Genomic DNA, 27,412 nt, shown 5'->3' on the forward strand with positions numbered 1-27,412 from the left:
TTCTTTCCTTGAGGTTTCCTGGCCCAGCTACAGCTCCTGCTACTTTTTGATCCTGCTCCATACAGACCCCGGCTTACCGACTACTCTTCTGCTTTTCGCTTTGTACCTCGCACTCTCCTGGCTTGACTCGGCTCGTTCACTACTCTGTTGCTCACGGTGTTTCCGCGAGCAACTGCCCATTTCCCTTGCTTGTGTTCCCTTGTTTGTTTGTCGTGTTTGTCATGCACTTACTGAGCGCAGGGACCGCCGCCCAGTTGTACCCCGTCGTCTAGGGCGGGTCGTTGCAAGTAGGCAGGGACAGAGTGGCGGGTGGATTAGGGCTCACTTGTCCGTTTCCCTACCCCCCCCCACCATTACATATGGACAGACGAATCGAAGTTTGAGGTGTTTGGATCACACAGAAGAACATTTGTGAGACGCAGAACAACTGAAAAGATGCTGGAAGAGTGCCTGACGCCATCTGTCAAGCATGGTGGAGGTAATGTGATGGTCTGGGATTGCTTTGGTGCTGGTAAAGTGGGAGATTTGTACAAGGTAAAAGGGATTTTGAATAAGGAAGGCTATCACTCCATTTCACAATTCCATGCCATTCCCTGTGGACAGCGCTTGATTGGAGACAATTTCATCCTACAACAGGACAATGACCCAAAGCACACCTCCAAATTATGCAAGAACTATTTAGGGAAGAAGCAGGCAGCTGGTATAATATCTGTAATGGAGTGGCCAGCGCAGTCACCAGATCTCAACCCCATAGAGCTGTTGTGGGAGCAGCTTGACCGTATGGTACGCAAGAAGTGCCCATCAAGCCAATCCAACTTGTGGAAGGGGCTTCTGGAAGCATGGGGTTACATTTCTCCCGATTACCTCAGCAAATTAACAGCTAGAACGCCAAAGGTCTGCAATGCTGTAATTGCTGCAAATGGAGCATTCTTTGACGAAAGCAAAGTTTGAAGGAGAAAATTATTATTTCAAATAAAAATCATTATTTCTAACCTTGTCAATGTCTTGACTATATTTTCTAGTCATTTTGCAACTCATTTGATAAATATAAGTGTGAGTTTTCATGGAAAACACAAAATTGTCTGGGTGACCCCAAACTTTTGAACGGTAGTGTAATTCGGGGCAAAAACGCCCGAATTACGTCCGTAAATAGGCCGTGTGAACATACCCATATATGGAACATGTCACAATTTCTACTTTGTCGGATTTGTACAGAATCTTTCAGAAAAACTCTATAAGAAATCAGAGGCATGCGGAGGTGCAGTAAGGATCCCTGCACTTCTATGGGTGCCCTATACAACACGGATCTGTAATATGGCAGTGTGCATAAAACCTAAGTAAATCACTCACTATATGCATCGCTGGGTGGCCACAATACTAATATTGGGTTAAAACCACTGGAAATATGAGTTTAATTACTCCAAGAACTCACAGAAATCTCACAAGAAGAAAGACTAAAGCATCTGGATAATATTAAAATGGCAGATAAGTATAAGTACACCCCATATCCTGTCTGATTTACTGTACAGTATAGTACTGTATATTTACATCTCAGAAATACATTTATCTTCTTACTATTCCAGTGATAGTTATATCCTTATAATCCCCCAAGAAATGGATTTATGGGGACACCATGAAGGACGTCAGTTTGATTCTAAATAATAAAAAGAGACTTTGCAGCCGACATCTGCTGGATCAGTTGTGTCATCAGTTTCCTGACGATATTCTTGTACTACGCCGAAGGGAAAACATACGGGACGGTCGTGTATGTGAACCAGCACTTACCTATCTGTGTTCAGTCATACTCAATCATAATAATAATTGGACAGTTGGATATTTGCAAATACCATATAAACGCAGCCTTACACACACACACACACGCACACACAAATATAGACTCACATACACTCACATACACTACAAACATACCCACACACATTTAAAATCGGAGAATTCCAAACTACTGATACACAGGCTAGTACACAAGTTCACGGCAGGATACAGATAAGCAACAATGTCAGGGTCTATTCACACAGTGTGGTGAAATGGTGGTTTATTGCCTGTTACTGTAAAATACTGATGAACAGCCCCACACAGACCTACCATTTATGAGGAGGGTGGATGCTTAGTATTATAATTTCACATGGATAAAGCCTCTATAGGGTGCTAGTCACACAGTTATGTGTAGTACACCATGCTGGCTAGTAGCCTATTAGTCACGCCAATACTATTATATCTGAAGGATATGCCCAGAACCCTCTAAGCGCACCACATAAAGCACTGACACCCTATTCCTCCCTACAACACATAGTCAAAATGCGTCCTGCAAAAATAATAAACATGAGGTGTTATAACATACTGTATATTGTTATGGCTTGTCTGCATGCTGCTGGGATCTGGTGTTTTAACCTGCTCTTTGTGTCAGTAAGTATGGCCTTTTTCTGTGATTTAAAGTAAATTTAATGACATTTTCTGTGATTTGTTTGTAATGCTAGTGGAGGGAATCGCAGTATGATGACGACCCCAGGCGCAGGTTGCGAGCTATATCGTATTTTGAGCAAAATATTAACTAATATCTAATGTTTACTATTTTGCAAGATGCAGTGTGGCCTTGTAATGTTGGGGGAGTATGAGGTGTCTGTACGTTGTGCGTTGTGCTTGAAGGATGCTGGGATGCCCGCCTGGTCAAATAGTATGGGCGTGACTAATAGGCTGTTAGCCAGCATGGTGCACTACACGTAACTGTGTGGCTGGCACCTTATAGAAGCCTAAGGGCTTATTCACACGGTGTGGTCAATTTGCAGTTTAGTGCCGCGATTTCCATGAAGTTGTGCCAAAATGCCATGGTTTCAGCACAGTTTAGCAAAAAACAATTATACGTTTTGCTGCGATTTTGAGGTAATCACTGTAATAAACCGTGATTTGATTGCACTGTGTGAATAAATACTTATTTGTAAGCAATTATAATACTAAGCAGCCACCCCCTCATGATTTGTAGCAGTGCAACCAACCTCATATAACATTGTCGCTTGTCTGCATCCTGCTAGGAACTTCTATCAGTTAGTATGGCCTTATTCTGGGATTTTAGTACATTTTATTCCCTTTTCTGTCACTTTTACATGCATATATACAACTATAAACTCACATACACTACAAAACTACGTAAATAAATACATACACACGTACACACTCACATACAGTACACACACATAAAAATATACACCCCTGTACACTACACAAATATATAAACAGGCATATACTCACACTACAAACATAAATAAATAAATAAATACTTACATACATACAGAAGTAGCCAAGTTTATCTTGACTGATAACTTGCTGCAGCGTTATATCACACAACAAAAGCCATTGAAAACCCATTGAAAAAGTCAAGTTAAAGTTTCTTGACACTGTGTATTTCAAGGGGTTGTCCACAACTCGACAACTGATGACCTATCTACTGGATAAGTCATCAGTACATGATCTGTGGGGGTCCGACACCCGGACCCCGCATGGATCAGCTGATCCGGCTGCCTCCGGGCACTGGACGTCCATGCTGGAACCAGTTGGCTCGGGTCATGGAATAGCGGCCGAGCTGCAGTACTGCTCCTATTCAAGTGAATAGGAGTAAAGCTGCAGTTTGACGGCACGGCCGCTATGCAATGTACGGAGCCAACTGCTTCTGGCTCCGTATATTGCATACTGTGCAATGACATCCAGTGCCCGCAGACAGCCGAAGCAGCTAATCCATGCAGGGTCAGGGTGTCGGACCCGCACCGTTGATATACTGATGACCTGGACAAATCTTTTAATGCGTTAAAAGTCAAGATACAGATGGCTACATCTGTACACACTTATACACTCACATACAGTACACACATACATAAACATATACAGCCTATACACTACACAAATACATAAACAGGCGTACACTCATACCACAAACATAAATACATACACACTTATACACTCACATACAGTAAACACATACACAAACATGTACACCCCTATACACTCACATACAGTACACAAATACATACAGTCACAGGTATACACTCATACTATAAACACACATAAATACATACACACTTAGGCCGGATTGTGCGTTTTGAGTGCGCAAAAAACGCAGCGTTTTGCGCGCGCAAAAGGCACTTGACAGCTCCGTGTGTCAGCATCATATGGTGCACGGCTGCGTGCTTTTCGCGCAGCCGCCATCATTATGACACTCTGTTTGTATGTTTGTAAACAGAAAAGCACGTGGTGCTTTTCTGTTTACATTCATACTTTGACTGCTGTTGCGTGAATCACGCGCGTCCCACGGCCTCTGTGTGGCATGCGTGATTTTCACGCACCCATTGACTTCAATATAAGCCCTTATACACTCACATATAGTACACACATACTGCACATACATCCCTATACACTCACATACACTACAGACATTAACATGTTCTCTACAAATACACATACACACACACAGATCACATACACATCTTGAAACGCACAACACATCCAACAAACACTGTCACACAAGCATTTATACAAACAAAATACACATTGTCCCCTCTTCTTTCTTACAAAAATGTAAAAGGTCTTGCTTACAGAGTGGCGGATGCACTGTACAACTTGCCAGTGGAGGTGCAATAAAATCCCAAACAATGCCTGCCATAGCCCCAGGCCAAATCCACAATTGCTATAATAGGAGAAACTACAGGTACATATATATTTATACAGCTTTAATATTCTGCTGTAGTGTAAAGATACATCATCCAGCACATGTGTGATTTAATGCAGGGTCAGGCACTGAGTATAATGACATAAGGGAAGTTCATGTCTCCAGTGCATTGTAATCACATTGTTTTATTGTTCTCTATAAAGCCTAAGATCCAGAGATCCCTGACTACACTCCACTGTCCTCCTCCCACAGCACAATGTATTCTACCTTACAGGGAGACTTAGTATTACCAGGGGACAGCAGAAGAGCCATTAGCATCCTGAACCCTACACCACATCCATTAGCTGCAGTCACTGCTAAAAAGAGAGATGGGAGCAAAGCATTTAACCACCACCACCACCACCACAATAATCATCATCATCATCATCATGATCATCATCATCCCATAAAATATAGTTCCTTGAAAGCAAGAACACGCATTGCACTTTATGCACACAATCCATAGACTGTGTGCTGCATCTTAGGACTTGCTGATGCCTGGGACTTATTACAAATGCATCAGTCTGCAAATAATGAAATATAATTAATAATGTAAAGTGGAAGATCGACCGTCAAAAACGTTTCATAAGAGTTTTCAAGATATTGATCTGCAGAGAAATTCTCCAAAACCATCAGTGCTCTTCATCACAAACAGAGGTGCTGTCAGGGAGAGCAGGGAGGTTACCTTCTATAGTGCTGGAGCTCTGTGGTAAGGGGCAGCAGGAGATCTGACAATGTTGGAGACCTTCTGATGGTAAGAGAGGGGACATGATGAAGAGGGGGACCTACAGATCTGATGAAGAGGGGGGCACTGAGCTCTGTAAGGAGCTGCGCTTGGATGAGGTGCCACAGACGTCTGGTCACTCTTTCATTTGGAAAGTTTAAAAGTCCAGCCAGTGCACCACCAGCTGTGAGCTCCACCTGGACCCCAGGCATTCCACGCTTCTGATTGGATGCTAGGCAGCTTGTGACCACCTCTCCACACAGGACAATATTTACTAACTAAGCAATGAGACGAGTCCAGAAGACAAGATCAGGTGAAGCCCTAAGCACTCAGTGAGATCACAACCTAAGGACTTATAACTACTCCATAAAGGACTTTGGCTGAAATGAATACTTACTTGGAATATACTGGGGATGTTGTAGCTTTCTCACCAAAATTCTGCCGCAGTGACCAAAGAAATGCTCCTTTACAGACCTACCCTGGACCTGGCGCTGACAATCAGTACATGGGGAATTTACCACTTGGTGTCCATCCTGGATCTGCTCATCAGCCTCCACACCAGACTCCAGCACTTTATGCCCCATGTAGCCTAGATGTTCCCTATGAAACTGCTGCACCTGCAGATTATAACTATCTACCTGTCAGCTCTGAATATGACTATTCCTATGGATCTAACCATCCGATGGAGGATACAGGAGGTCATATCCAGTACACCAGCTCCGTCTTTTCAGGAAATGGACCTTTCTTACTCAATGGGCAGATGATTTACAAAACCCTTGGAGAAGACAATCAGTTGGCTCCACGTAAGGAACAACTAGACATATATACAGGAAACTTTCAGAACTTCTCGCCTTCTCCTGGTTCTTATCCCAAACCAAACTCCCCAGTATCTGAGACCCAGACATCACTAAACACTTTTGATTGGATGAAAGTTAAACGAAATGCTCCAAAGAAAAGTAAGTCTATCTATCTATGTGAGAATTATCTCAATTTCGACTTATGTATATATTTATGCATATCGTTCTATTGTAATTGGTTTTTTTTTATAGGTAGTAGTGTAATGTTCTATCTATCTATCTATCTATCTATCTATCTATCTATCTATCTATCTATCTATCTATCTATCTATCTATCTATCTATCTATCTATCTATCTATCTTATTTGTACTATATATAGGGAAATATTTATCTATCTATGTTATATTCATTATACAATATCTATCTATCTATCTATCTATCTATCTATCTATCTATCTATCTATCTATCTATCTATCTATCTATCTATCTATCTATCTATCTATCTATCTATCTATCTATCTATCTATCTATCTATCTATCTATCTATCTATCATCACAATATATAACAAATTGGACAGTGCGCAGTATCTTACAATAATATTTATAGTAGTGAAACAGCTATGTTTAGACTAATAACCGGATACATACATTTTGTTTCCTTTATTTCTGTAAAACTGAAGCAAATTGTAACCATTTGTGTTATTGGATTTGCAGCGCTGCCTCCTGAGTGTGGAGTCGCCTGTTCTCCCGGCACAATGAGAACAAATTTCACAACCAAACAACTAACAGAATTGGAAAAAGAATTCCATTTTAACAAGTATCTGACCAGAGCCAGGCGCATAGAAATTGCAAACTCTCTACAACTGAATGACACTCAGGTCAAAATCTGGTTCCAGAACCGAAGGATGAAACAGAAGAAAAGGGAAAGGGAAGGGGTTCTGCCAAGTTCCCCATCTTCAGGACCTTCTAATGTCTGTGTAGATCCTAAGCAGAAGTCCCTACATAAGACAGAACTCCATTCCCCTTCCAGTGAGATCTCATCATAGATCGGACTTTGCAGGGAAGACTTTGCACTATGCAGTGACTTTTGCAATATGAAAGGCATTTAACACATAGTTGTACATATAATAGTGGTAACTATTTCATTCTATACTATGCCCAGTGCAGTATGTACTATATGCAGCTCATATCGCATGCGTCAGAAAGATTATTATTGTTGATGAACTTTGTTTATACTGGCCTTAATAACTTGCAATGTTTACTATTGGGGGTCATGCCATGTATGTACCCCTGCATTATCCCAATGTAATGGCATCTATGCAGCATATGACCAAAGACCGACTATTCACATAACTACCTTATTACTATTATTTAAATTTGCACTATTACATGTGAAATGGCTTTACCCTGTGCCTGAATAATTATATGCAATTTTGAAGAAGCAAAATAGGCAAATATCAATAGCAGGGGACTTTGGGAACTTCAGGTATTATTTGGCCATAGGGCTGAATTTATAAGATTGTATTTGTTGTGTATATATATATATTTTTTTTAATACAAAATACAATTGGAAGAATTATAAATAAATATAATGCAGCGCATCATGAGAATGCTTCATTTATGCTGGGAATATTTTGAGGGGTTCATCATATAAAAGTATACCCTATATGTACTTGTGTAGCCAGTTAGGAGATGAAAAGGTCATTGGGGGTGAAGCCTGGGAACATGAACAGTGTCTACTTTGTAATCCAAAGGAAAACCAAGTGTATGTGTTAGGGCTGGTTGTTCTTTTAGATTCATCCGTCTGCATATGAAAAGACTGATACACTTCAAACGGGGATCTGACTGGGAGAATTACAAATTCTCACTTTTAAAGCCAGAATGACAAAAGCCTGATCAAATCAAAGACACACGTGTCAACAAGTTCAGGGGGTCACTAGCTGTGCCAGTATGAGCCTATATATATATATATATATATATATATATATATATATATATATATACACAGAAACAGAACACAGTACGACATGTATAATATATTCTACAGTGTGTGTGTGTGTGTGTGTGTGTGTGTGTGTGTGTGTGTGTGTTATACGTTTATATAGTCTGCGTGTAGTAGAGAGGGAAGAAAATCCTTTAGTCCGGCATCCAATAATGCATTCTGCCTATACGACGCTTGCTTTTAGCTCAGAACTGCATATCATTATAGCAGTTATAGTGTAGCAAAGGTTAGGGTTTGTGACTATGTCACCGCTTTGGGTCTTTAGTTTACTTTCCCTATTATTTTTATAGGTATAATATTCATCTCTTGTAAGTTTATTTTCTTTATTTTAAACATCTGCCTTTGGCAATCTCATGTAAATGACCTGTTGACTACAACAACAGAATTTGTGATTGGTGTGTGACATCAAAGCATGTCACCTCAGTCATGACCCCAGGTTTCTCCTGGTGGCCTTTGATATTGCAATGTCTCTTTCTTTGATAAACATCAAAATCCTCTCCCTCCAAAATAAGACACATTTAGGAAACAAGACGTCTTTGGTTTATGGGGACACAAAGTGCAGCAATGTATACACGTTTCGTGAAACTTTAGATTGACCATGTCAGAGAAAAGAGGCTGTCTACTTGTAAATGTCATCTCAGGTGTCCTTTGTGCAGATCAAATGTGTCAAGAGACAAAAGTGTATTTGGCAAAGGAAGTTTCAGTGTACACGCTGCCATTTAAATGTTTATTTCTGTAGAAAACGGAGTCCACCCTATCTTTGACACGTTGTGACAACAGGATGGCATCTTCCCACCCACAGTCCTTGCAGGACGCCCGGGTCACACAAAGTTCGCAGGAGGCAACTGAAGACGATACCTGAGATAGTGTGAACAGCTCAAACATTCCCAATATAGGACCAGTATATATGTATATAATCCCAAAGACATTCCAATTTATAATGCATACTTACTGTGAACTATGCTTAATTTCTCTATCTATCTATCTATCTATCTATCTATCTATCTATCTATCTATCTATCTATCTATCTATCTATCTATCTATCTATCTATCTATCTATCTATCTATCTATCTATCTATCTATCTATCTATCTATATCTGCACCTAAATCCTCATAGAATCCAAAAGACATTCCCAATTTATAATACATACTTATTGTGAACTATTCTTAATTTCACTATCTCTCTCTCTCCTATCTATCTATCTATCTATCTATCTATCTATCTATCTATCTATCTATCTATCTATCTATCTATCTATCTATCTATCTATCTATCTATCTATCTATCTATCTATCTATCTATCTATCTATCTATCTATCCCTGCACCGAAATCCTCATGAACATGGCCTTATTGTACAATAACATACTTCAGGTTATTAATATTATGAAGCAAATCATTAAATGCAGTATTTTATTATCCCCCCAAAATATAAAAACTAGTAGATTAAACAACAATGATTACATCAATTTTTCCTCCTGCTATTTGTAGTAACATAATCCACATTGCTCACATTAGTCTCTATCTCCATTTGGTCTCCTAAGGACATATCCAGACACTGCAGATTCTCCCCACAACTTAATTTACTAATTTTCCCAAAGAATTAACAGAGCATTTTGTAGCAGATTTCATTTTTAAATTCCACAGCAAAATCTGGAAGAAATCCGCAACTTTGTCAGTATGCTCTCAAATGTGCAATAATATTTCCAGAGTGTGACATGAGGTTTTATAAAACGTTATTCACTTTACTGTACTTTTGTTGTGGATTTGCACTTTGAATAGGGACTAAAAATTTGCAACAAATAAGCAAAGCATGGATATGAAACCCGACTACTCAGTGGAACCCCAAGAAAACATAAAAGCTACATGCAGATGTTGCCCTGGTTGGATTTCAATGTAAGACCCCAAATTGTGAACCACCTCTTTTAGATTGTATATGGGTAACATGGGTAACAAACTGCTGCAAACCTAGCAATATCAGAAAAGATAATGTTTCCACAAGAGGTTTCAAAATTTTAGACAATGTGAATGATTAAATGCCATAAAACTGAGGCTTGAGTACAGCAAAGCCTCCTTGCCTACACGCATCTTCAGAAAATATTGGGTTGGAAGAATAATTTTGCATTCCTACCTATAGAATCACTTCAACTGTTGGTGGTCTGCATTGCGTGAACACCCGAATTCAGGTATTGCCACAACTTTTTGTATTAGGTTGGATGCTGAACTATGACTTGGCCACTGTAAAACAAAAAACGACTTCCGCTGTCTTTATTTTTGGTAGACCGATGTGTGTTAAATTGTGTTAAATCGTCAATGCCCACTGAGACCAGTGATCGGGTATACAAGCACATCATCGCTGCAGCTATGTCAACGGAAAGCTCAGACGGAACGTTGGAACAGAACCCTGACGTAGATGTGAACATAGCCTTAGGCTCTATTCACATGACAGGGTCAGAGTGTCGGCCGTTAAAAACGTCCGTTTTGGTCCGTTTTTCTCGGCCATTTTGCATCCGTTCTGGTTTACCGGGCTGTCAAAAAATCAGCCGTCTGAATGGCCCCATTTAGTGTCTATTGTTCCTACTATGGCCAATTAACCTATTAGTATGATTTTGGAATGTGGGATTGAATCTGAGGATTGTTGTGCTTGGTCAGATTCAAACCCAGGACCCAGCTCTGATCACTGATCACCATGTTAAGCACAATCACTTACAGAAGGTGCACAAATATTAGCAACAAGAAAATAAATATAATTAAAACTGCTACTGAAAAAGTTTTGGGGATATTGGTGGACAGTACATTTATCTTTAGCAACCAGTGCCAGGTAGGTGATGCCATTGCAAATAAAATCATGGGATGTATCAAAAGAGGCATAGATTCTCGTGACAAGAACATAGTTTTGTTGCTATACAAATTACTAGTCAGACCACTTATGGACTATTTTCTACAATTTTGGGCACCTGTGTATAAGAAGGACGTGGCTGAACTAGAACGGGTGCAAAGAAGGGCGACAAAGGTATTTACGGTAATGGGTGGATTGCAATACCAAGAAAGGTTATCAAACTTGGGGCTATTCAATTTAGAAAAAGACGGCTATGGGGCAATCTAATTACAATGTACAAATATATAACTTGAGAGTACAGAGATCTTTCTATTGATTTTTTACACCTAGGTTTGTAACAAGGACAAGGGGGCACCCTCTACGTTTAGAGGAAAAAAGGTTTCACCATCGTAACAGATGAGGATTCTTTACTGTGAGAGCGGTGAGACTATGGAACTCTCTGCCTCAGGATGTTATGATGGTTGATTTTTTTGAATAAGTTTAAGAAGGGCCTTGATGTCTTTCTTGAAAAATATGATATTACAGGTTATGAGTACTCGATTCTGGAGATGGGATGTTGATCCAGGAATTTTTTCTGATTTCCATATTTGGAGTCGGGGAGGAATTTTTCTGCTAATGAGGCAATTGTCATCCACCTCATGGGGGCTTTGCCTTCCTCTGGATTAACACAGTAGGATTATAGGCTGGACGTGATGGACCTGTGTCTTTTTTCAACCTTATAACTATGTAACAAATCAAGGGATTCAGAACTAATAATACAACAACTAATAATAATAATAATAATAATAATAATAATCAATGACAATAATAATTCATTATAATAATGTGGTAGTTTGCCATGTATACAGGCTTTATAATATGATCCATGTTCTAGAATATAGTTAGTAAATTATTATACATTTGGAAATTCATGTTTGAGCCATTCTTCACTGCTCCACAACAAGGATAGAATAAGAACTTCATTGAGGGAATCCATACAGGCCAAGCGAATAACCACAAGACCTAGTAAAAAACGAATGAAGGAGAAAATGTTAAGTGGGATGTTGCAAAGTAAACATCATGTGATGAATGGGTATTGTATGCACTAATATAATGCACTACGTGTAAGTGTGGGTGGAACAACACAGAATTGAGGTAATGATCGCCTTGGGAGGAATAAGATGACAAAGCTAGATGTCAGTGTGGTAGGAGTAGGTGAAAAGTGAAATTGCCTGGACAACATTGGAGTTCAAAGAGATTATCACAAAGTGATGAGAACCAGGAAAAGAAAGGACCACATGAACTTCCCTCTACAAACCTTATTAATAGATGGAAAAACTAGTAGCAGAGAGTTGTTCCAGCTAAGCAATTGATGAGAGCAGCGAGTTTGGGATTAGATCTCATTCACACAACAACTTGCTGAAGTTTTTGATGCATTTTTTTTTATTCTTATTTTTCTTAAAGTTAGGAATTAAATATAGCATGCTCTAGGTGGGACGTATCCACCTATAGGACTGAATTTCTGGGCTGCTTTCAGAATGAGCCGTAGTAGCGATCAGCTCATCATGGGATCTGTCTTCCGGGAACCCCCGATAAATAGCTGAATGGGAGCTGCTGATATGCGTTGGCTCTCCATTCTGGATCTTAGAGGAGGGGACTACAAGCTCCAATGAGGCGAATGGACAGGGGTAGTTTTCATGAGACGATTCCTTTAAACATGTGCTGTGACATCTACAAGTGTGTATTATTTCTATGTAGTTGCATCACTGCGTGCATTATCCCTTAATTATGACATCATTGTCTATTAGTTGTCACGGACACTGAGTTTGTGGACCCATTAGGCCGCTCCGCCGTAGCAGGGAGGCAGCTGACCAGGTCACAGTCTATGTGAAAGTAAGATAGCAGACAGTAATGCTTAGGTACCTGAAATAGTCCGGACGGTGACTGTGGCTTCAGCACGGATGGAGGCAGGTGCGGAAAGTGGCGCCAGATGTGGCGGGCAGTATCCGATGAGCGGATGGCACTTGACGTAGCAAATGGTACTTGATGTGGCAGATGACACTTGATGTGGCAGATGGCACTTGACGTGGCAGATGCCACTTGACGTGGCAGATGACACTTGAACACGGGTAGGCACAGGAACAATGCGGAATACAGGAACGGTAACAGGGCACGGGTAACAGCTGGAACGGGAGACACCAAGGGACCATTTGCGAGACAGACAGGGAAAGACTAGGAAACGCTCAGGCAAGGATCAGAAGGGCTGGGGCATTCTTATAGAGCAGGGAATCATGTGGGTTAATGATCATTGTTTTCATGTGCGCGCGCTGGCCCTTTAAGAGCGGGCGCGAGCGTGCACGCGCACCCTACGGGACCCGGCCGGACAGAGCGGAAGTGAGCGCTGGCATCTCCTAGGAGGGAGACGGAGGCCAGCGCTCACAGATCCATGGCTGCGGGCGTCGGGAGGTGAGTGAACCCGACGGCCCGCGGCCATGGGCGCTACATTAGTCCTGTGCTAGGACATTTCTTTGTAGGTAATTTCTGAGCAGTAACATCACTGTGTGCATTATTTGCTATGCCACAACATTGCTGTGTGCATTATTTGCTGTGGAAAAGGAGGAACTTCATTGGGGAAGCACAGAAGAGGCAGGAAGATAAAAGAGAAAAGGCATTGAAAATCCCAACATTGTTGGCTGAAAGTGTAGTGCTAAACATGTATCAACTTTATCCCACGGCACTCCCACCGCTCATCTTGCCGAAGCAGCAGGAAGCTCAATGGATATTGGAGAATGGAGCATCAGCCACACGGCGTGTCAGCAGCAAGTCACTGCTGAGAGTAATTTATTTAAAAGGAACTGCAGTGGTGGAAGCAAAGACTGTAGACGTTTCAAAGTTCTACTATGTACATTTATTATTAGTGTATATCAGTTGTTTTTAACCTGTAGCTCTTCAGCTGAAAGTTATTGTGTCCCAACAGCTGGAAAGCCACAGGCTGCAGTCAAGGGGTGTATTAATGGTTACAGTATGAATGAGCCATGATCTAGACCAGTGATGGCAAAACAGTTAATTGTGATTTGCTGATCTTCTATAGAGCAGTGACCAGTAGATCAAAATGCAGGTTGCCATTTCTCTAAATGAGATTTTCTCAATGATTGTGGGCCAAGTAGTAACTCCTACAAAAATAAATTATATCAAATGACCCCCAAGGTTACGATTATACACTGTGATGCCTTTAAATAGAACAGCACGAGGACAGTGTGAGTACCCCTAGAGACAAGGCACGTACCCGTTGGGATACACAAAACACAGATTGAAAACCTAGGCTCTAACTACATGCGTCTTCCTGAAGCTCCTGTGTCCCAATGCAAAATCTGTAACAGGGTTCCCACCTACAATGTGACATTTTTAATACTGGTGTCGTATGGGGCAGAGGGGCCTTAGGACCCCCTCGGGCACCAGGGCCCAGTTGCGACTGCTATCTTTGCACATGTGATAGCTACGCCTCTGACTGAAAGAGATAGCCTCAAGTCTGTGGATCATTACACAAGCGCTAGAGAAAGGTAGATGTACACCACAGTTTCTAATATGGCCTGTGTCTGTTTGGAAAAAAAATTCTGCCTAGGGCTCTACATTCTTTAATACCAACTCTCCTGTTATTGCGTCTTTCACCTAACCTTAATTCTCACCTCTAAGGTTTCCATAAATTTTTAGAAACTTTCCAGAAAATACCCGTTTTAGTTTAACTTTTGGATGTTACCTTTAAGTTTTTTTTATGCAGCAGCCCCTAAAGTGTCTTTGGTTTTGCAGAAGATAAAATATTTAACTATTGTTGTCTAAAGTAAAAATTTGCTTCTCTCTCTATGCATCCTAACCAAGAGTCTCCAGATAATGGAATAATGCTTCTTATGACTGGAGTTATTAATAATTGAATGGACATTGGGTATATTGATACACTTAAATGTGTTCATTCAACATTCAGGTATTAGTGTTTGGACTTCACATTCTAAAACTGTCTTGTAGCAGGATTTGAAAATCACGTATTACTTTTGTACTGTGATGTGTTCTCAGTGAAGGAAATGCATGAATATAGTGTATTGTTCAAATATTAATCAATTCATCACCAATTCCTTGAACATCTTGGAACTGCAGAGAGAAGAGACCTTTTCTTTAATGGACACTAAACCTAAAGTCAACATTATCTGCGTTTGCTGTGCAGATAAGCCATCAATGTATCAAAGATGGGGGATCACCCACCAAATCGTGTGATCAGCTGAATAAAGGGCCTGTGGCGATCACTGGAGCAAAGCATACACTTCATTGTTTATCAGTGTACAGCACCATACATATGAGTGTGGCTGTGTCTGGTACTGCAGCTCAGCCCATTCAAGTGGAAGGGGATGAGTAGGGCTGAACTGGAGTACCAGGCACAGCCAGACGTTGCTGTGCCTAGATTAATAATGAAGGGGACCTTGCTCTTCAGCGAGTGTAGCGGTCTCTTCATTCTACAATTTTGTGGGGATCGATCCCCTAATGAGGAATAGGAAAGAGGGAGTGACACAATAATAATAATAATGTATGGTGGAAGGCGAAATCACATTCCCTTGTACTTTCTCCCCTGGAGACATTAGTACAATACAGGCTACAATTTATGGTGGTTTCTATACCCTTAATGGGCAAAACAATCTGCTGATGGACTGTATTCTGCTGAGGCTTCCTGCAGGGGCAGGGAATATTAAAGGGAAGTTGTCACAATTTTTTTTTTTATATGTTATTGCTTTTGTTATGTCATTAAAATAAATTTTATTTATTTGTGTTTTTGTGTTGTACTTTTTTCTTTCTTTTACTTCTATAAGGGGGCTGACATTTTTTTTCATCTCTGTATGTGTCGATTAACGACACATACAGAGATGGAATGCGGCACATACATGCCCATAGAGAATGCGAACGGGAGCCGTTCCAGTCACTATAGTGCACGCAGTCTGTGTGGGAACGGCACATGCGCCGCTCCCACACAGTCCAAAAGGAAGGTCTTCGGCAGAGCGACATCCGGCACCATTTTCATGTGGACCGGAAGCCGCGGCAGGACAGTAAGATGACTAATTCCGGTCGCGGCTTCCGTCCATATGTTCAGAAGCAAGGACAGGGAGCGGAGGGAGCGGAGGCAGCGACAGCGGTAGTGACAGCGGCGGTGGCATGAGCAGGTAAGTTATGTTTGTGTATGTGATGTGTGTGTATGTTCGTGTTATACTGTGTGATTACCACTGTATCTAATTCTCCTACACTGTGCATTCGCTCAAAAAATGGCGGCACACAGTGTAGGAGGTTTGAACATTCAACCCCCTCCTTTCTCCTGGCACTAGCCAGGATAAAGGAGGAGGGATTGTCTGATCACACTAGAGCGAGTGTGTCTTCTCCAATTTTGCAGCATAAAGCAATGAGGTTGCTTTACCACATGCCAATGCTGCAATTTTGGGAATTTCTCCCTCTAGTGACCAGCACACGGAAATGTTATAAATTAGAATCTAATTTATAATATTTCCTGACTTGTGAAAAAATTAAAAAAATTAGAACAATGTGTAATCATTTACAGTGAAGGAAATAAGTATTTGATCCCTAGCTGATTTTGTAAGTTTGCCCACTGTCAAAGACATGAACAGTCTAGAATTTTTAGGCTAGGTTAATTTTACCAGTGAGAGATAGATTATATTAAAAAACAAAACATAAAATCACATTGTCACAATTATATATATTTATTTGCATTGTGCACAGAGAAATAAGTATTTGATCCCTTTGGCAAACAATGTGGCAAAACCCTTGTTGGCAAGCACAGCAGTCAGACGGTTTTTGTAGTTGATGATGAGGTTTGCACACATATTAGATGGAATTTTGGCCCACTCCTCTTTGCAGATCATCTGTAAATCATTAAGATTTCGAGGCTGTCGCTTGGCAACTCAGATCTTCAGCTCCCTCCATAAGTTTTCGATGGGATTAAGGTCTGGAGACTGGCTAGGCCACTCCATGACCTTAATGTGCTTCTTTTTGAGCCACTCCTTTGTTGCCTTGGCTGTATGTTTCAGGTCATTGTCGTGCTGGAAGACCCAGCCACGAGCCATTTTTAATGTTCTGGTGGAGGGAAGGAGGTTGTCACTCAGGATTTGACGGTACATGGCTCCATCCATTCTCCCATTGATGCGGTGAAGTAGTCCTGTGCCCTTAGCAGAAAAACACCCCCTAAAACATAATGTTTCCACCTTCATGCTTTACAGTGTGGACGGTGTTCTTTGGGTCATAGGCAGCATTTCTCTTCCTCCAAACACGGCGAGTTGAGTTAATGCCAAAGAGCTCAATTTTAGTCTCATCTGACCACAGCACCTTCTCCCAATCACTCTCAGAATCATCCAGATGTTCATTTGCAAACTTCAGACGGGCCTGTACATGTGCCTTCTTGAGCAGGGGGACCTTGCGGGCACTGCAGGATTTTAATCCATTACGGCGTAATGTGTTACCAATGGTTTTCTTGGTGACTGTGGTCCCAGCTGCCTTGAGATCATTAACAAGTTCCCCCCGTGTAGTTTTCGGCTGAGCTCTCACCTTCCTCAGGATCAAGGATACCCCACGAGGTGAGATTTTGCATGGAGCCCCAGATCGATGTCGATTGACAGTCATTTTGTATGTCTTCCATTTTCTTACTATTGCACCAACAGTTGTCTCCTTCTCACCCAGCGTCTTACTTATGGTTTTGTAGCCCATTCCAGCCTTGTGCAGGTCTATGATCTTGTCCCTGACATCCTTAGAAAGCTCTTTGGTCTTTCCCATGTTGTAGAGGTTAGAGTCAGACTGATTAATTGAGTCTGTGGACAGGAGTCTTTTATACAGGTGACCATGTAAGAGCTGTCTTTAATGCAGGCACCAAGTTGATTTGGAGCGTGTAACTGGTCTGGAGGAGGCTGAACTCTTAATGGTTGGTAGGGGATCAAATACTTATTTCTCTGTGCACAATGCAAATAAATATATATAATTGTGACTATGTGATTTTCAGATTTTTTTTAAATATAATCTATCTATCACTGGTAAAATTAACCTAGCCTAAAAATTCTAGACTGTTCATGTCTTTGACAGTGGGCAAACTTGCAAAATCAGCAAGGGATCAAATACTTATTTCCTTCACTGTATATACTAACTGTTTAACAAAAAAAACAAAAAACATTTTCTAGCGACACATTCCCTTTAAATTGCTGAGTCCTGCAGGCTGCTACTGGATTGCTTCCATTTGTGAAGTGACTGATCCTAAAATCACAAGTCATTCCCTCATATAATCACTTTAGTGGTTCCAAACAAGCTTCACTTCGAAAGACAAGTAGTTATTGTTGGCATCTTGCACTTTTTGTGTACAGATCAGTCATTTTTACACATGGACATGTCTGTATTGACATTATTAGGATATCCCTGAAATGTATTATGTCAAATACACCAGTGACTTATCCTTTACAAGGGACATTTTGCAGTTTATACGTCCACTTTATCTTCTTGGGGCGTTACAGTTCCTTATGTCGTACCTGCAGTATATTGGAGAAGTGGAATATTATAGATACTGTATACCAGGGGTACACAACTATTTTTTTGGAAAGGTCCACTTACCTGGGTTTACTGACAGGTGAAGATACAAGCTGAACATCAACAAGGGTTAAAACAAGGCCTATACTATTATTAGTTTGAGGCACATGGATCTACTAAATTAATAACATCATGTGCCTTACATTGTAATTGTAAATAACGCCATGTACCTCACATTAGTAACCCCAATATGTGAGGCGCATGGGTGTAATGGGAGGCAAATGGGGTTGTGAGGCAAATTGGGATTATATGGGACAAATTGGGATTATGTGAGGCACATACAGTTACAAAATAGGCGCAATAAGGCTACTAATGTGTCATAAGAGTTTACTAAATTAATAATCTCATGTACCTCACATTAGTAACTCACTGTAATTATTAACTCACATTAGTGTAACTAATGTGAGGCACATGGGGTTGCTAATGTGAGACATATGGAGGTACTAAATTAGGAGCCCCATGTGCCTTACATTATACCATGATCAGATTCTAAGCGCAGACACAAGCATAAAGATAGGGAAAAATGGTCAAGCAGTAAGAATTATGTACAGATTTATGCATCCTGACAGCCGAGGTCCCACGGAGATACTATATAATACTATAAATATTAGAGCCATAAACATAGTATAAGTATTGACGCAGCCACAATGGAACGAAATAGGCACATTTTTGAATACTGTCTTAAATTTAGATAGCTTAGAACTAGATAAGCCAAATTTATCACAGTGACTCATGCTGTATGATAAATTTTGGGTGTTTTAGACACTTTTTGTCGAACTTTATGTCACCTCTTTAGATCTTACTTTAGATCAACTTTTTTGCTGCAAAATTTTGGCACAATGTAGCACATATCACGTCATGCCCATTTCTGGTAGACCATGCCCCTTTCCTAACTCAGCAATGCCTTCTTGTCAAACATGGTGCAAAAGTGTGGCACATGCATGTGTCTGTCTGTCTTTATCTATCTATCTATAGGTCGCCTTGTCGTGGCAGATGGGCTCACACAATTTGATCAAAATGTGCGCTAAGAACATCACTATTGTAAGTAGATTGAGCAGCAATGCATATTTATTTATAGTGTTTAAGTGTTTAGGTGGCATTAGTGTTTGCAGTGTGCTGTCACCATTTTTGGATTTTGTATTGTTTGCAGTCTTGGGCTTCTTTGCACCTGTATACACATTTTGTGCTTATCAAACTTTCTGGTTTATTGTGTATTACATATATGTGGGGTTGACTGCCTCCATTTTTGATCTTGCACTCCTCCCATTCTGCCCTGGGTGATTTTAATTAGTTTAATGCTGGTTCCTACCATCCCCAATATGTAGGCGGCTTAGTCACAGTTCTGGGTGTATGAGCAGCGGGTGTATGACCCACCTTATAGAGGTCGACTTGTTGTGGCAGGTGGGCTCACACAATTTGATCAAAATGTGCGCTGAGAACCTCACTATTGTAAGTAGATTCAGCAGCAATATTTATTTATTTATTTATTTATTTATTTATTTATAGTGTTTAGGTGGCATTAGTGTTTGCAGTGTGCTGTCGCCATTTTTGGATTTTGTATCTATCTATCTATCTATCTATCTATCTATCTATCTATCTATCTATCTATCTATCTATCTATCTATCTATCTATCTATCTATCTATCTATCTATCTATCTATCTATCTATCTATCTATTTATCCTTCCATCACTTTAGAATTTGAAGCAGCTGATAGACTGAGAGTTTAACCCTCATTTCAAATCTAATCATCATAAAAGGAAGATTATAAGTGATGGATTATGTACGGTGAAAAGCCCTGACATTCGATACCTATGCTTCTAAAACTATACATACAAGGTATCAAGCGCATGACCATAAATCACTCCACGTTGTAATGATCTAGATAAAATCTCACATCATGGTCCACCTGAATGTAGGTCTTATTGGAACAAGGTTATGAAGCTGAAAACACACATGTTGGATATGTTCACAGCTTGAATAGAGACATTCATGGATTTCTTTCATGTTGCTCAACTATATAATGATTGTACATCAGGATCACGTTATAAAGGGAAGATTTATTTTCCTAGGTACCACTTGACACTTAAACCTCAAGTTTTGAAAGCACAATATGGGATAGATGGAATTTGGCTGCAGAGCATATAAAGATAGCCAAGGAGATAATGACTTCCTTAAAGGGAAACTAAACTTTCAGAAAACTTCTGACATGTCACAGTGACATGTCAGAAGTTTTGAACAGTGGGGGTCCGAGAACTGAGAACCCCGATCATAGATCATAGGGCTCATAGACTTTCTATTGAGTCTGTACCTGTACACCGTTCCGAGAAAAGCCGATAAGAAACCAAGCGGCTCAGCGCTCACCTGAGCGCATCTGTTGCTTCGTTTTAGCGATCGGTGGGGGGTTTCAAGTGCTTAGACCCTGACTGATCAAAACTTTTGACGTGTCGATATGGCATGTGAGACGTTTTCTAAAAGTTTAGTTACCCTTTAAAGGGATTATCCTCTTAGAGCATATGGATGTCATAGATGGGGTCCCCCAATCAGGACCCCCTTTATGAGCTATAGCCACTAACAAGCAGAGGCATTTGCTCTGAATGGCCACTACACATAATACATGTAATATTATGGCCGCTGCAGGGAAAACATCTGGCTGGCCACAGCCTTTGCCATCAAAATCATTTGTTTGCAGAGGTTTCTGGAGCTGAAGCCGGTGGCTCCCATATTAACCCCTTCCCGCTCCTTGACGTACTATTACGTCATGGCAGCTGTATCGTTCGCGCTCCATGCCGTAATAGTACGTCTTGGGAGTAACGGCCTCCCGACACATACAGGAGCTGTGACGCTACTGTCTTGTTCAGCAGCTGTCACAGCTCCTACAGCGGGGACCGATCGCTGTGTCCCCGCTGATTAACCCCTTAAAAGCCGCGTTCTATAGAGATCGCGGCTTTTTAGGGGTTAAGCTGCCATCGCCGGCCTGCTACGCGATAGCTGCCGGCGATGGTGACTATGGCAACCGGACACCAAACAATGGCGTCCGGCTATGCCATAGACGGAAGCCTAGTGGGTCCTGACAACGTCAGGACCCACTATGCTTGCTGTCAGTGAGTAGATGACAGTTCTAATACACTGCACTACGCATGTAGTGCAGTGTATTAGAATAGCGATCAGGGCCTCCTGCCCTCATGTCCCCTAGTGGGACAAAGTAATAAAGTAAAAAAAAAGTTAAAAAAAGTTGTGTAAAAATAAGAAAATAAAAGATTTAAAAGTAAAAATCCCCCTTTTTCCCTTATCAGTCCTTTATTATTAATAAAAATATATAAACAAACAAATAAACTATACATAATTGGTATCGCCGCGTCCGTAACGGCCTGAACTACAAAATTATTTCATTATTTATCCCGCATGGTGAACGCCGTAAAATAAAATAATAATAAACCGAACCACAATCACAATTCTTTGGTCACTTCACCTCCCAAAAAATGGAATAAAAAGAGATCAAAAAGTCGCATGTACCTAAAAATGGTACTGATCGAAACTACAGTTCGTTACGCAAAAAATAAGTCCTCGCACGGCTTTATTGATTGAAAAATAAAAACGTTCTGGCTCTTAGAATAAGGTAACACAAAAAGTGAATGATTGTTTACAAAACGTATTTTATTGTGCAAACGCCATAAGACATAAAAAAAACTATAAACATCTGGTATCGCCGTAATCGTATCGCCCCGCAGAACAAATTGAATATGTCATTTATGGCGCACGGTGAACGCTGTAAAAAAAAAACGAAAAAAAAAACAATCGTACAATTGCTGTTTTTTAGTCACCACGCCACCTAAAAATAGAATAAAAACTGATCAAAAAGCCGCATGCACCCCAAGAAAACTACAATGGATTCCTCAAGGGGTCTAGTTTCCAAATTGGGGTCACTTTTGGGGGGTTCCCAATGTTTTGGCACCACAAGACCTCTTCAAACCGGACATGGTGCCTAATAAAAAGGAGGGCTCAAAATCCACTAGGTGTTCCTTTGCTTCGGAGGCCGGCGCTTCAGTCCATTACTGCACTAGGGCCACATGTGGGATATTTCTCAAAACTGCAGAATCTGGGCAATACGTATTAAGTTGCGTTTCACTGATAAATCCTTTTGTGTTATAAAAAAAATGGTATAAAGAGGATTATCTGACAAAAAAAAAATGTAAATTTCACCTCTACTTTGCTCTAAATTTTTGTGAAACACCTAAAGGGTTCATAAACTTTCTAAATGCTGTTGTGAATACTTTGAGGGGTTTAGTTTCTAAAATGGGGTATTTGATAGGGGTTTCTAATATATGGGCCCCTCAAAGCAACTTCAGAACTGAACTGGAACCTAAAAAAATAAATAAATGAGGCAATACTTCGCTTCTTACATTATACTGATAATAAGCCGTGCCCACCCCGAGATGACCCCAGTTTTGACCGTTTGTATAAACGGAGACCCCTATTAGACCGTTCCAGTGCCCGGTTTTCCCAAGCATACACCCCAGAGAAGTGTATTTCTATTGATGAGTCCCTGGTACATTTTAAAGGGAGGGTTCAATTCCGCGAGTACCTGCCGGGTAAGAGGGCAAGGTATGGCGTGAAGATGTATAAGCTGCGAGAGTGCATCAGGGTATACCTACAGGTTTAGGATATATGAAGGAAAGGCCACTCCCAAACCAGACTGCATCCTGGACTACAATAGGTACATGGGAGGGATGGACTTGTCAGATCAAGTCCTGAAGCCCTACAGCGCCATGCGGTGTGGTATAAGAAGCTGGCCGGGCACATCATACAGATGGCATTGTACAATGTGTACATGCTACGTCGATGTGCAGGCCAGACGGGAACTTTCCTGGAATTTCAAGAGGTGATTATCAAGAACCTAATCTTTAGGGACCAAGAAGGGGGGGCACCCAGTACTTCTGGAAGCGAGCCCACACGCATCGTACCAGGGCAACACTTTCCAGGAGAAGTTCCCCAAACTGGCAAGAAGGGAAAAAGTCAAAAGAGGTGCAAAGTCTGCTATAAGAGGGCGATAATGGATGACACAATATATCAATGTGACACGTGTCCCGAATAACCAGAGCTCTGTATGAAAGTGTTTTAAAATTTATCATACATCCCTTGGTTTACAATTTACCCCAATTTTACTTACCCTGATGCACTCCGCACAGCTTATCCCCCCTCGTCTTTCCCCTCTGAGCCCTGCTGTGTGCCCAGGCAGCTGATAACAGCCACATGTAGGGTATTGCCATACCCGGGAGAACCCACATTACAGTTTATGGGGTGTAGGTCTCCGGTCAAAATGCTCACTACACCTCTAGATGAATGCCTTAAGGGTGTAGTTTTTAAAACGGGGTCACTTCTTGCGGGTTTCAACTGTACTGGTACCTCAGGGGCTTCTGCATACATGACTTCGCACTAGAAAATCCCCAGTAGGCCAAATGGTGGTCCTTTCCTTCTGAGCCCTCCCATGGGCCCAAACGGCAGTTTATCACAACAAATGGGGTATTGCGGCACTCAGAACAAATTGCGCAACAGAATGGGGTATTTTGTTTCTTGTGAAAATAAGAAATTTTCAGCCAAAACTACATATTATTTGAAAAAAATAATTCTGTTTACATTCCCAGCCCAATTCAAATAAGTTCTGTGAAAAACTATGGGGTCAAAATGGTCACAACACCCATAAATGAATTCCTTGAGGGGTGTAGTTTCCAAAATGGTGTCATTTGTGGTGGGTTTCTATTGCTTTGATACCTCTGGGGCTCTGCAAATGCGACATGGCACCCGAAAACCAATCCAGCAAAATCTGTACTCCAAAGAACACACAGCGCTCCTTTCCTTCTGAGCCCTCCCATGGGCCCAAACGGCAGTTTATCACCACAAATGGGGTATTGCCGCACTCAGGACAAATTGGGCAACAAAATGGAGTATTTTATTTCTTGTGAAAATAAGAATTTTTTAGCTAAAATGACATATTATTGGAAAAAATATATATTTTTTTAATTCCCAGCCCAATTCAAATAAGTTCTGTGAAGAAACTATGGAGTCTAAATGGTCACATTACCCATAAATGAATTCCTTGAGGGGTGTAGTTTCCAAAATGGGGTCAGTTCTGGTGGGTTTCCATTGCTTTGATACCTCTGGGGCTCTGCAAATGCGACATGGCACCCGAAAACCAAACCAGCAAAATCTGTACTCCAAAGAACACGCAGCGCTCCTTCCCTTCTGAAGCCTCCCATGGGCCCAAACGGCAGTTTATTGCCACAAATGGGGTATTGATGCACTCAGGAGAAATTGGGCAACAAAATTGAGTATTTTGTTCCCTGTGAAAATAAGCAATTTTGATAAAAAATTACATCTTATTGGAAAAAATGTCATTTTTTTAATGTCACAGCCCAATTGAAATAGGTGCTGTGAAAAAACTGTGTGGTCAAAATGATAACAACAACCATAAATGAATTCCTTGAGGGGTGTAGTTTCCAAAATGGGGTCACTTCTGGCGGGTTTCCATTGCTTTGATACCTCTGAGGCTCTGCAAATGCGACATGGCACCCGAAAACCAATCCAACAAAATCTGGACTCCAACAAACATATAGCGCTCCTTTCCTTCTGAGCCCTCCCATGGGCCCAAACGGCAGTTTATCACCACAAATGGGGTATTGCCACACTAAGGACAAATTGGGCAACAAAATGGGGTATTTTGTTCCCTGTGAAAATAAGAAATTTTGATCACAAATGACATTTTATTGGAAAAAATGACATTTTTTTCATTTCAGAGCCCAATTCAAATACGTGCTGTGAAAAAACTGTGCGGTCAAAATGGTAACAACAACCCTAAATGAATTCCTTGAGGGGTGTAGTTTCCAAAATGGGGTCACTATTGGGGGATTCCTACTTTTTTGATACCTCAACACCTCTTCAAACCTGGCATGCTGCCTAAAATATATTCTAATAAAAAAGAGGACTCAAAATGCACTAGGTACTTCTTTGCTTCTAGGGCTTGTGTTTTAGTCCACGAGCGCAGTAGGGCCACATGTGGGACATTTCTAAAAACTGCAGAATCTGGACAATACATATTTAGTTGTGTTTCTCTGGTAAAACCTTCTGTGTTACAGAAAAAAAAATGAATAAAATTGAAATTCAGCAAGAAAAATGAAATTTGCAAATTTCACCTCCACTTTGCTTTAATTCCTGTGAAATGCCTGAAGGGTTAAAAAACTTTCTAACTGCTGTTTTGAATACTTTGAGGGGTCTAGTTTTTAAAATGGGGTGTTTTATCAGGGTTTCTAATACATAGGCCCCACAAAGCCACTTCAGAACTCAAGAGGTACCTTAAAAAAAAGGCTTTTGAAATTTTCTTAAAAATATGAGAAATTGCTGTTTATGTTCTAAGCCTTGTAACGTCCAAGAAAAATAAAAGAATGTTCAAAAAACGATGCCAATCTAAAGTAGACATATGGGAAATGTGAACTAGTAACTATTTTGGGTGGTATAACCGTCTGTTTTACAAGCAGATGCATTTAAATTCTGAAAAATGCAATTTTTTCAAAATTTTCTCAACATTTTGCAATTTTTCACCAATAAACACTGAATATATCGACCAAATTTTACCACGAACATGAAGCCCAATGTGTCACGAGAAAACATTCTCAGAATCGCTTGGGTAGGTTTAAGCATTCCGACGTTATTACCACATAAAGTGAAATATGACAGATTTGAAACATGGGCTCTGAGCCTTAAGGCCAAAACTAGGCTGCGTCCTTAAGGGGTTAAAGGGGTTGTCAGAGATGAAAGAATGCCATTAAGGGTATGTTCACACGGCCTATTTACGGACGTAAATCGGGCGTTTTTGCCCCAAATTACGCCCGAAAATAGCGCCTCAATAGCGCTGACAAACATCTGCCCATTGAAAGCAATGGGCAGACGTTTGTCTGTTCACACGAGGCGTATATTTACGCGCCGCTGTCAAATGACGGCGCGTAAATAGACGCCCGCGTAGAAGAAGTGACCTGTCACTTCTTTGGCCGTAATTGGAGCCGCTATTCATTGACTCCAATGAATAGCAGCGCTAATTACGGCCGTAATTGACGCGGCGTTCAAGCGCCTGCACATGCCGGTACGGCTGAAATTACGGGGATGTTTTCAGGCTGAAACATCCCCGTAATTTCAGCCGTTACGGACCCCCGCCGTGTGAACATACCCTAACTATCCAACTATTGTGAATAGTGGTACTAAAACAATCAGTGTCAATAAATCAAAGTAATTTAAATTTCTATTATTATTACTTTTATATTATAGTATATTTTCCCAATTATTAATTGTCTGTTCATAATTTTTATTTTGGGGTCACATAATAATAATAATAATAACGATAATAATAATGTTGGTAGTCAGGATAAACACTATATTTGTGAATGGCTAGGGGCGTTTAAACTACATATTTTCTCACACACAAAAAGTTATATCTGTTATCTGTATGGGACATCTGGGTGACAATATCGTTACTACTTCTACAGGGGTTGTTTTCCCTGACTACTGAATGGTAACTCTGTCTAGTTTTCTAGCTAGAGCTCCAGGAGAACTCCGTGACAACCCCTGTGGGAGCGGTAATGTCAATCTTACTGTTTGTCATCTAGCTTTCCCAGTAACTGATAATCTTGCTCTTTCTCTTTAAAGTTAGGTTAGTATCACAGTTGTCCACATTTGGAACCCACTTACCTAAT

General features: G+C 40.8%; 1 protein-coding gene across 1 annotated transcript; it reads left to right on the plus strand.

Moving 5' to 3' along the window:
• The first annotated feature begins 5,823 nt into the window (after positions 1 to 5,823).
• Positions 5,824 to 7,283, plus strand: HOXD1 (homeobox D1). Its single transcript, XM_075831505.1, has 2 exons — positions 5,824 to 6,394; positions 6,952 to 7,283. The coding sequence occupies exons 1-2, from the start codon at positions 5,824 to 5,826 to the stop codon at positions 7,281 to 7,283; spliced, it is 903 nt and encodes a 300-aa protein (XP_075687620.1).
• The last annotated feature ends 20,129 nt before the right edge of the window (positions 7,284 to 27,412 follow it).

This window comes from Rhinoderma darwinii, chromosome 6 (assembly GCF_050947455.1).
Source record: "Rhinoderma darwinii isolate aRhiDar2 chromosome 6, aRhiDar2.hap1, whole genome shotgun sequence".
Lineage (NCBI taxonomy): Eukaryota > Metazoa > Chordata > Amphibia > Anura > Rhinodermatidae > Rhinoderma > Rhinoderma darwinii.

Bases quoted from the DNA above. Each gene is read 5' to 3' on its own strand.
- HOXD1 (XM_075831505.1), top strand. From the start codon at position 5,824: ATGAATACTTACTTGGAATATACTGGGGATGTTGTAGCTTTCTCACCA. The intron at 6,395-6,951 runs GTAAGTCTATCT...TTGGATTTGCAG, and splicing joins ACGAAATGCTCCAAAGAAAA to CGCTGCCTCCTGAGTGTGGA.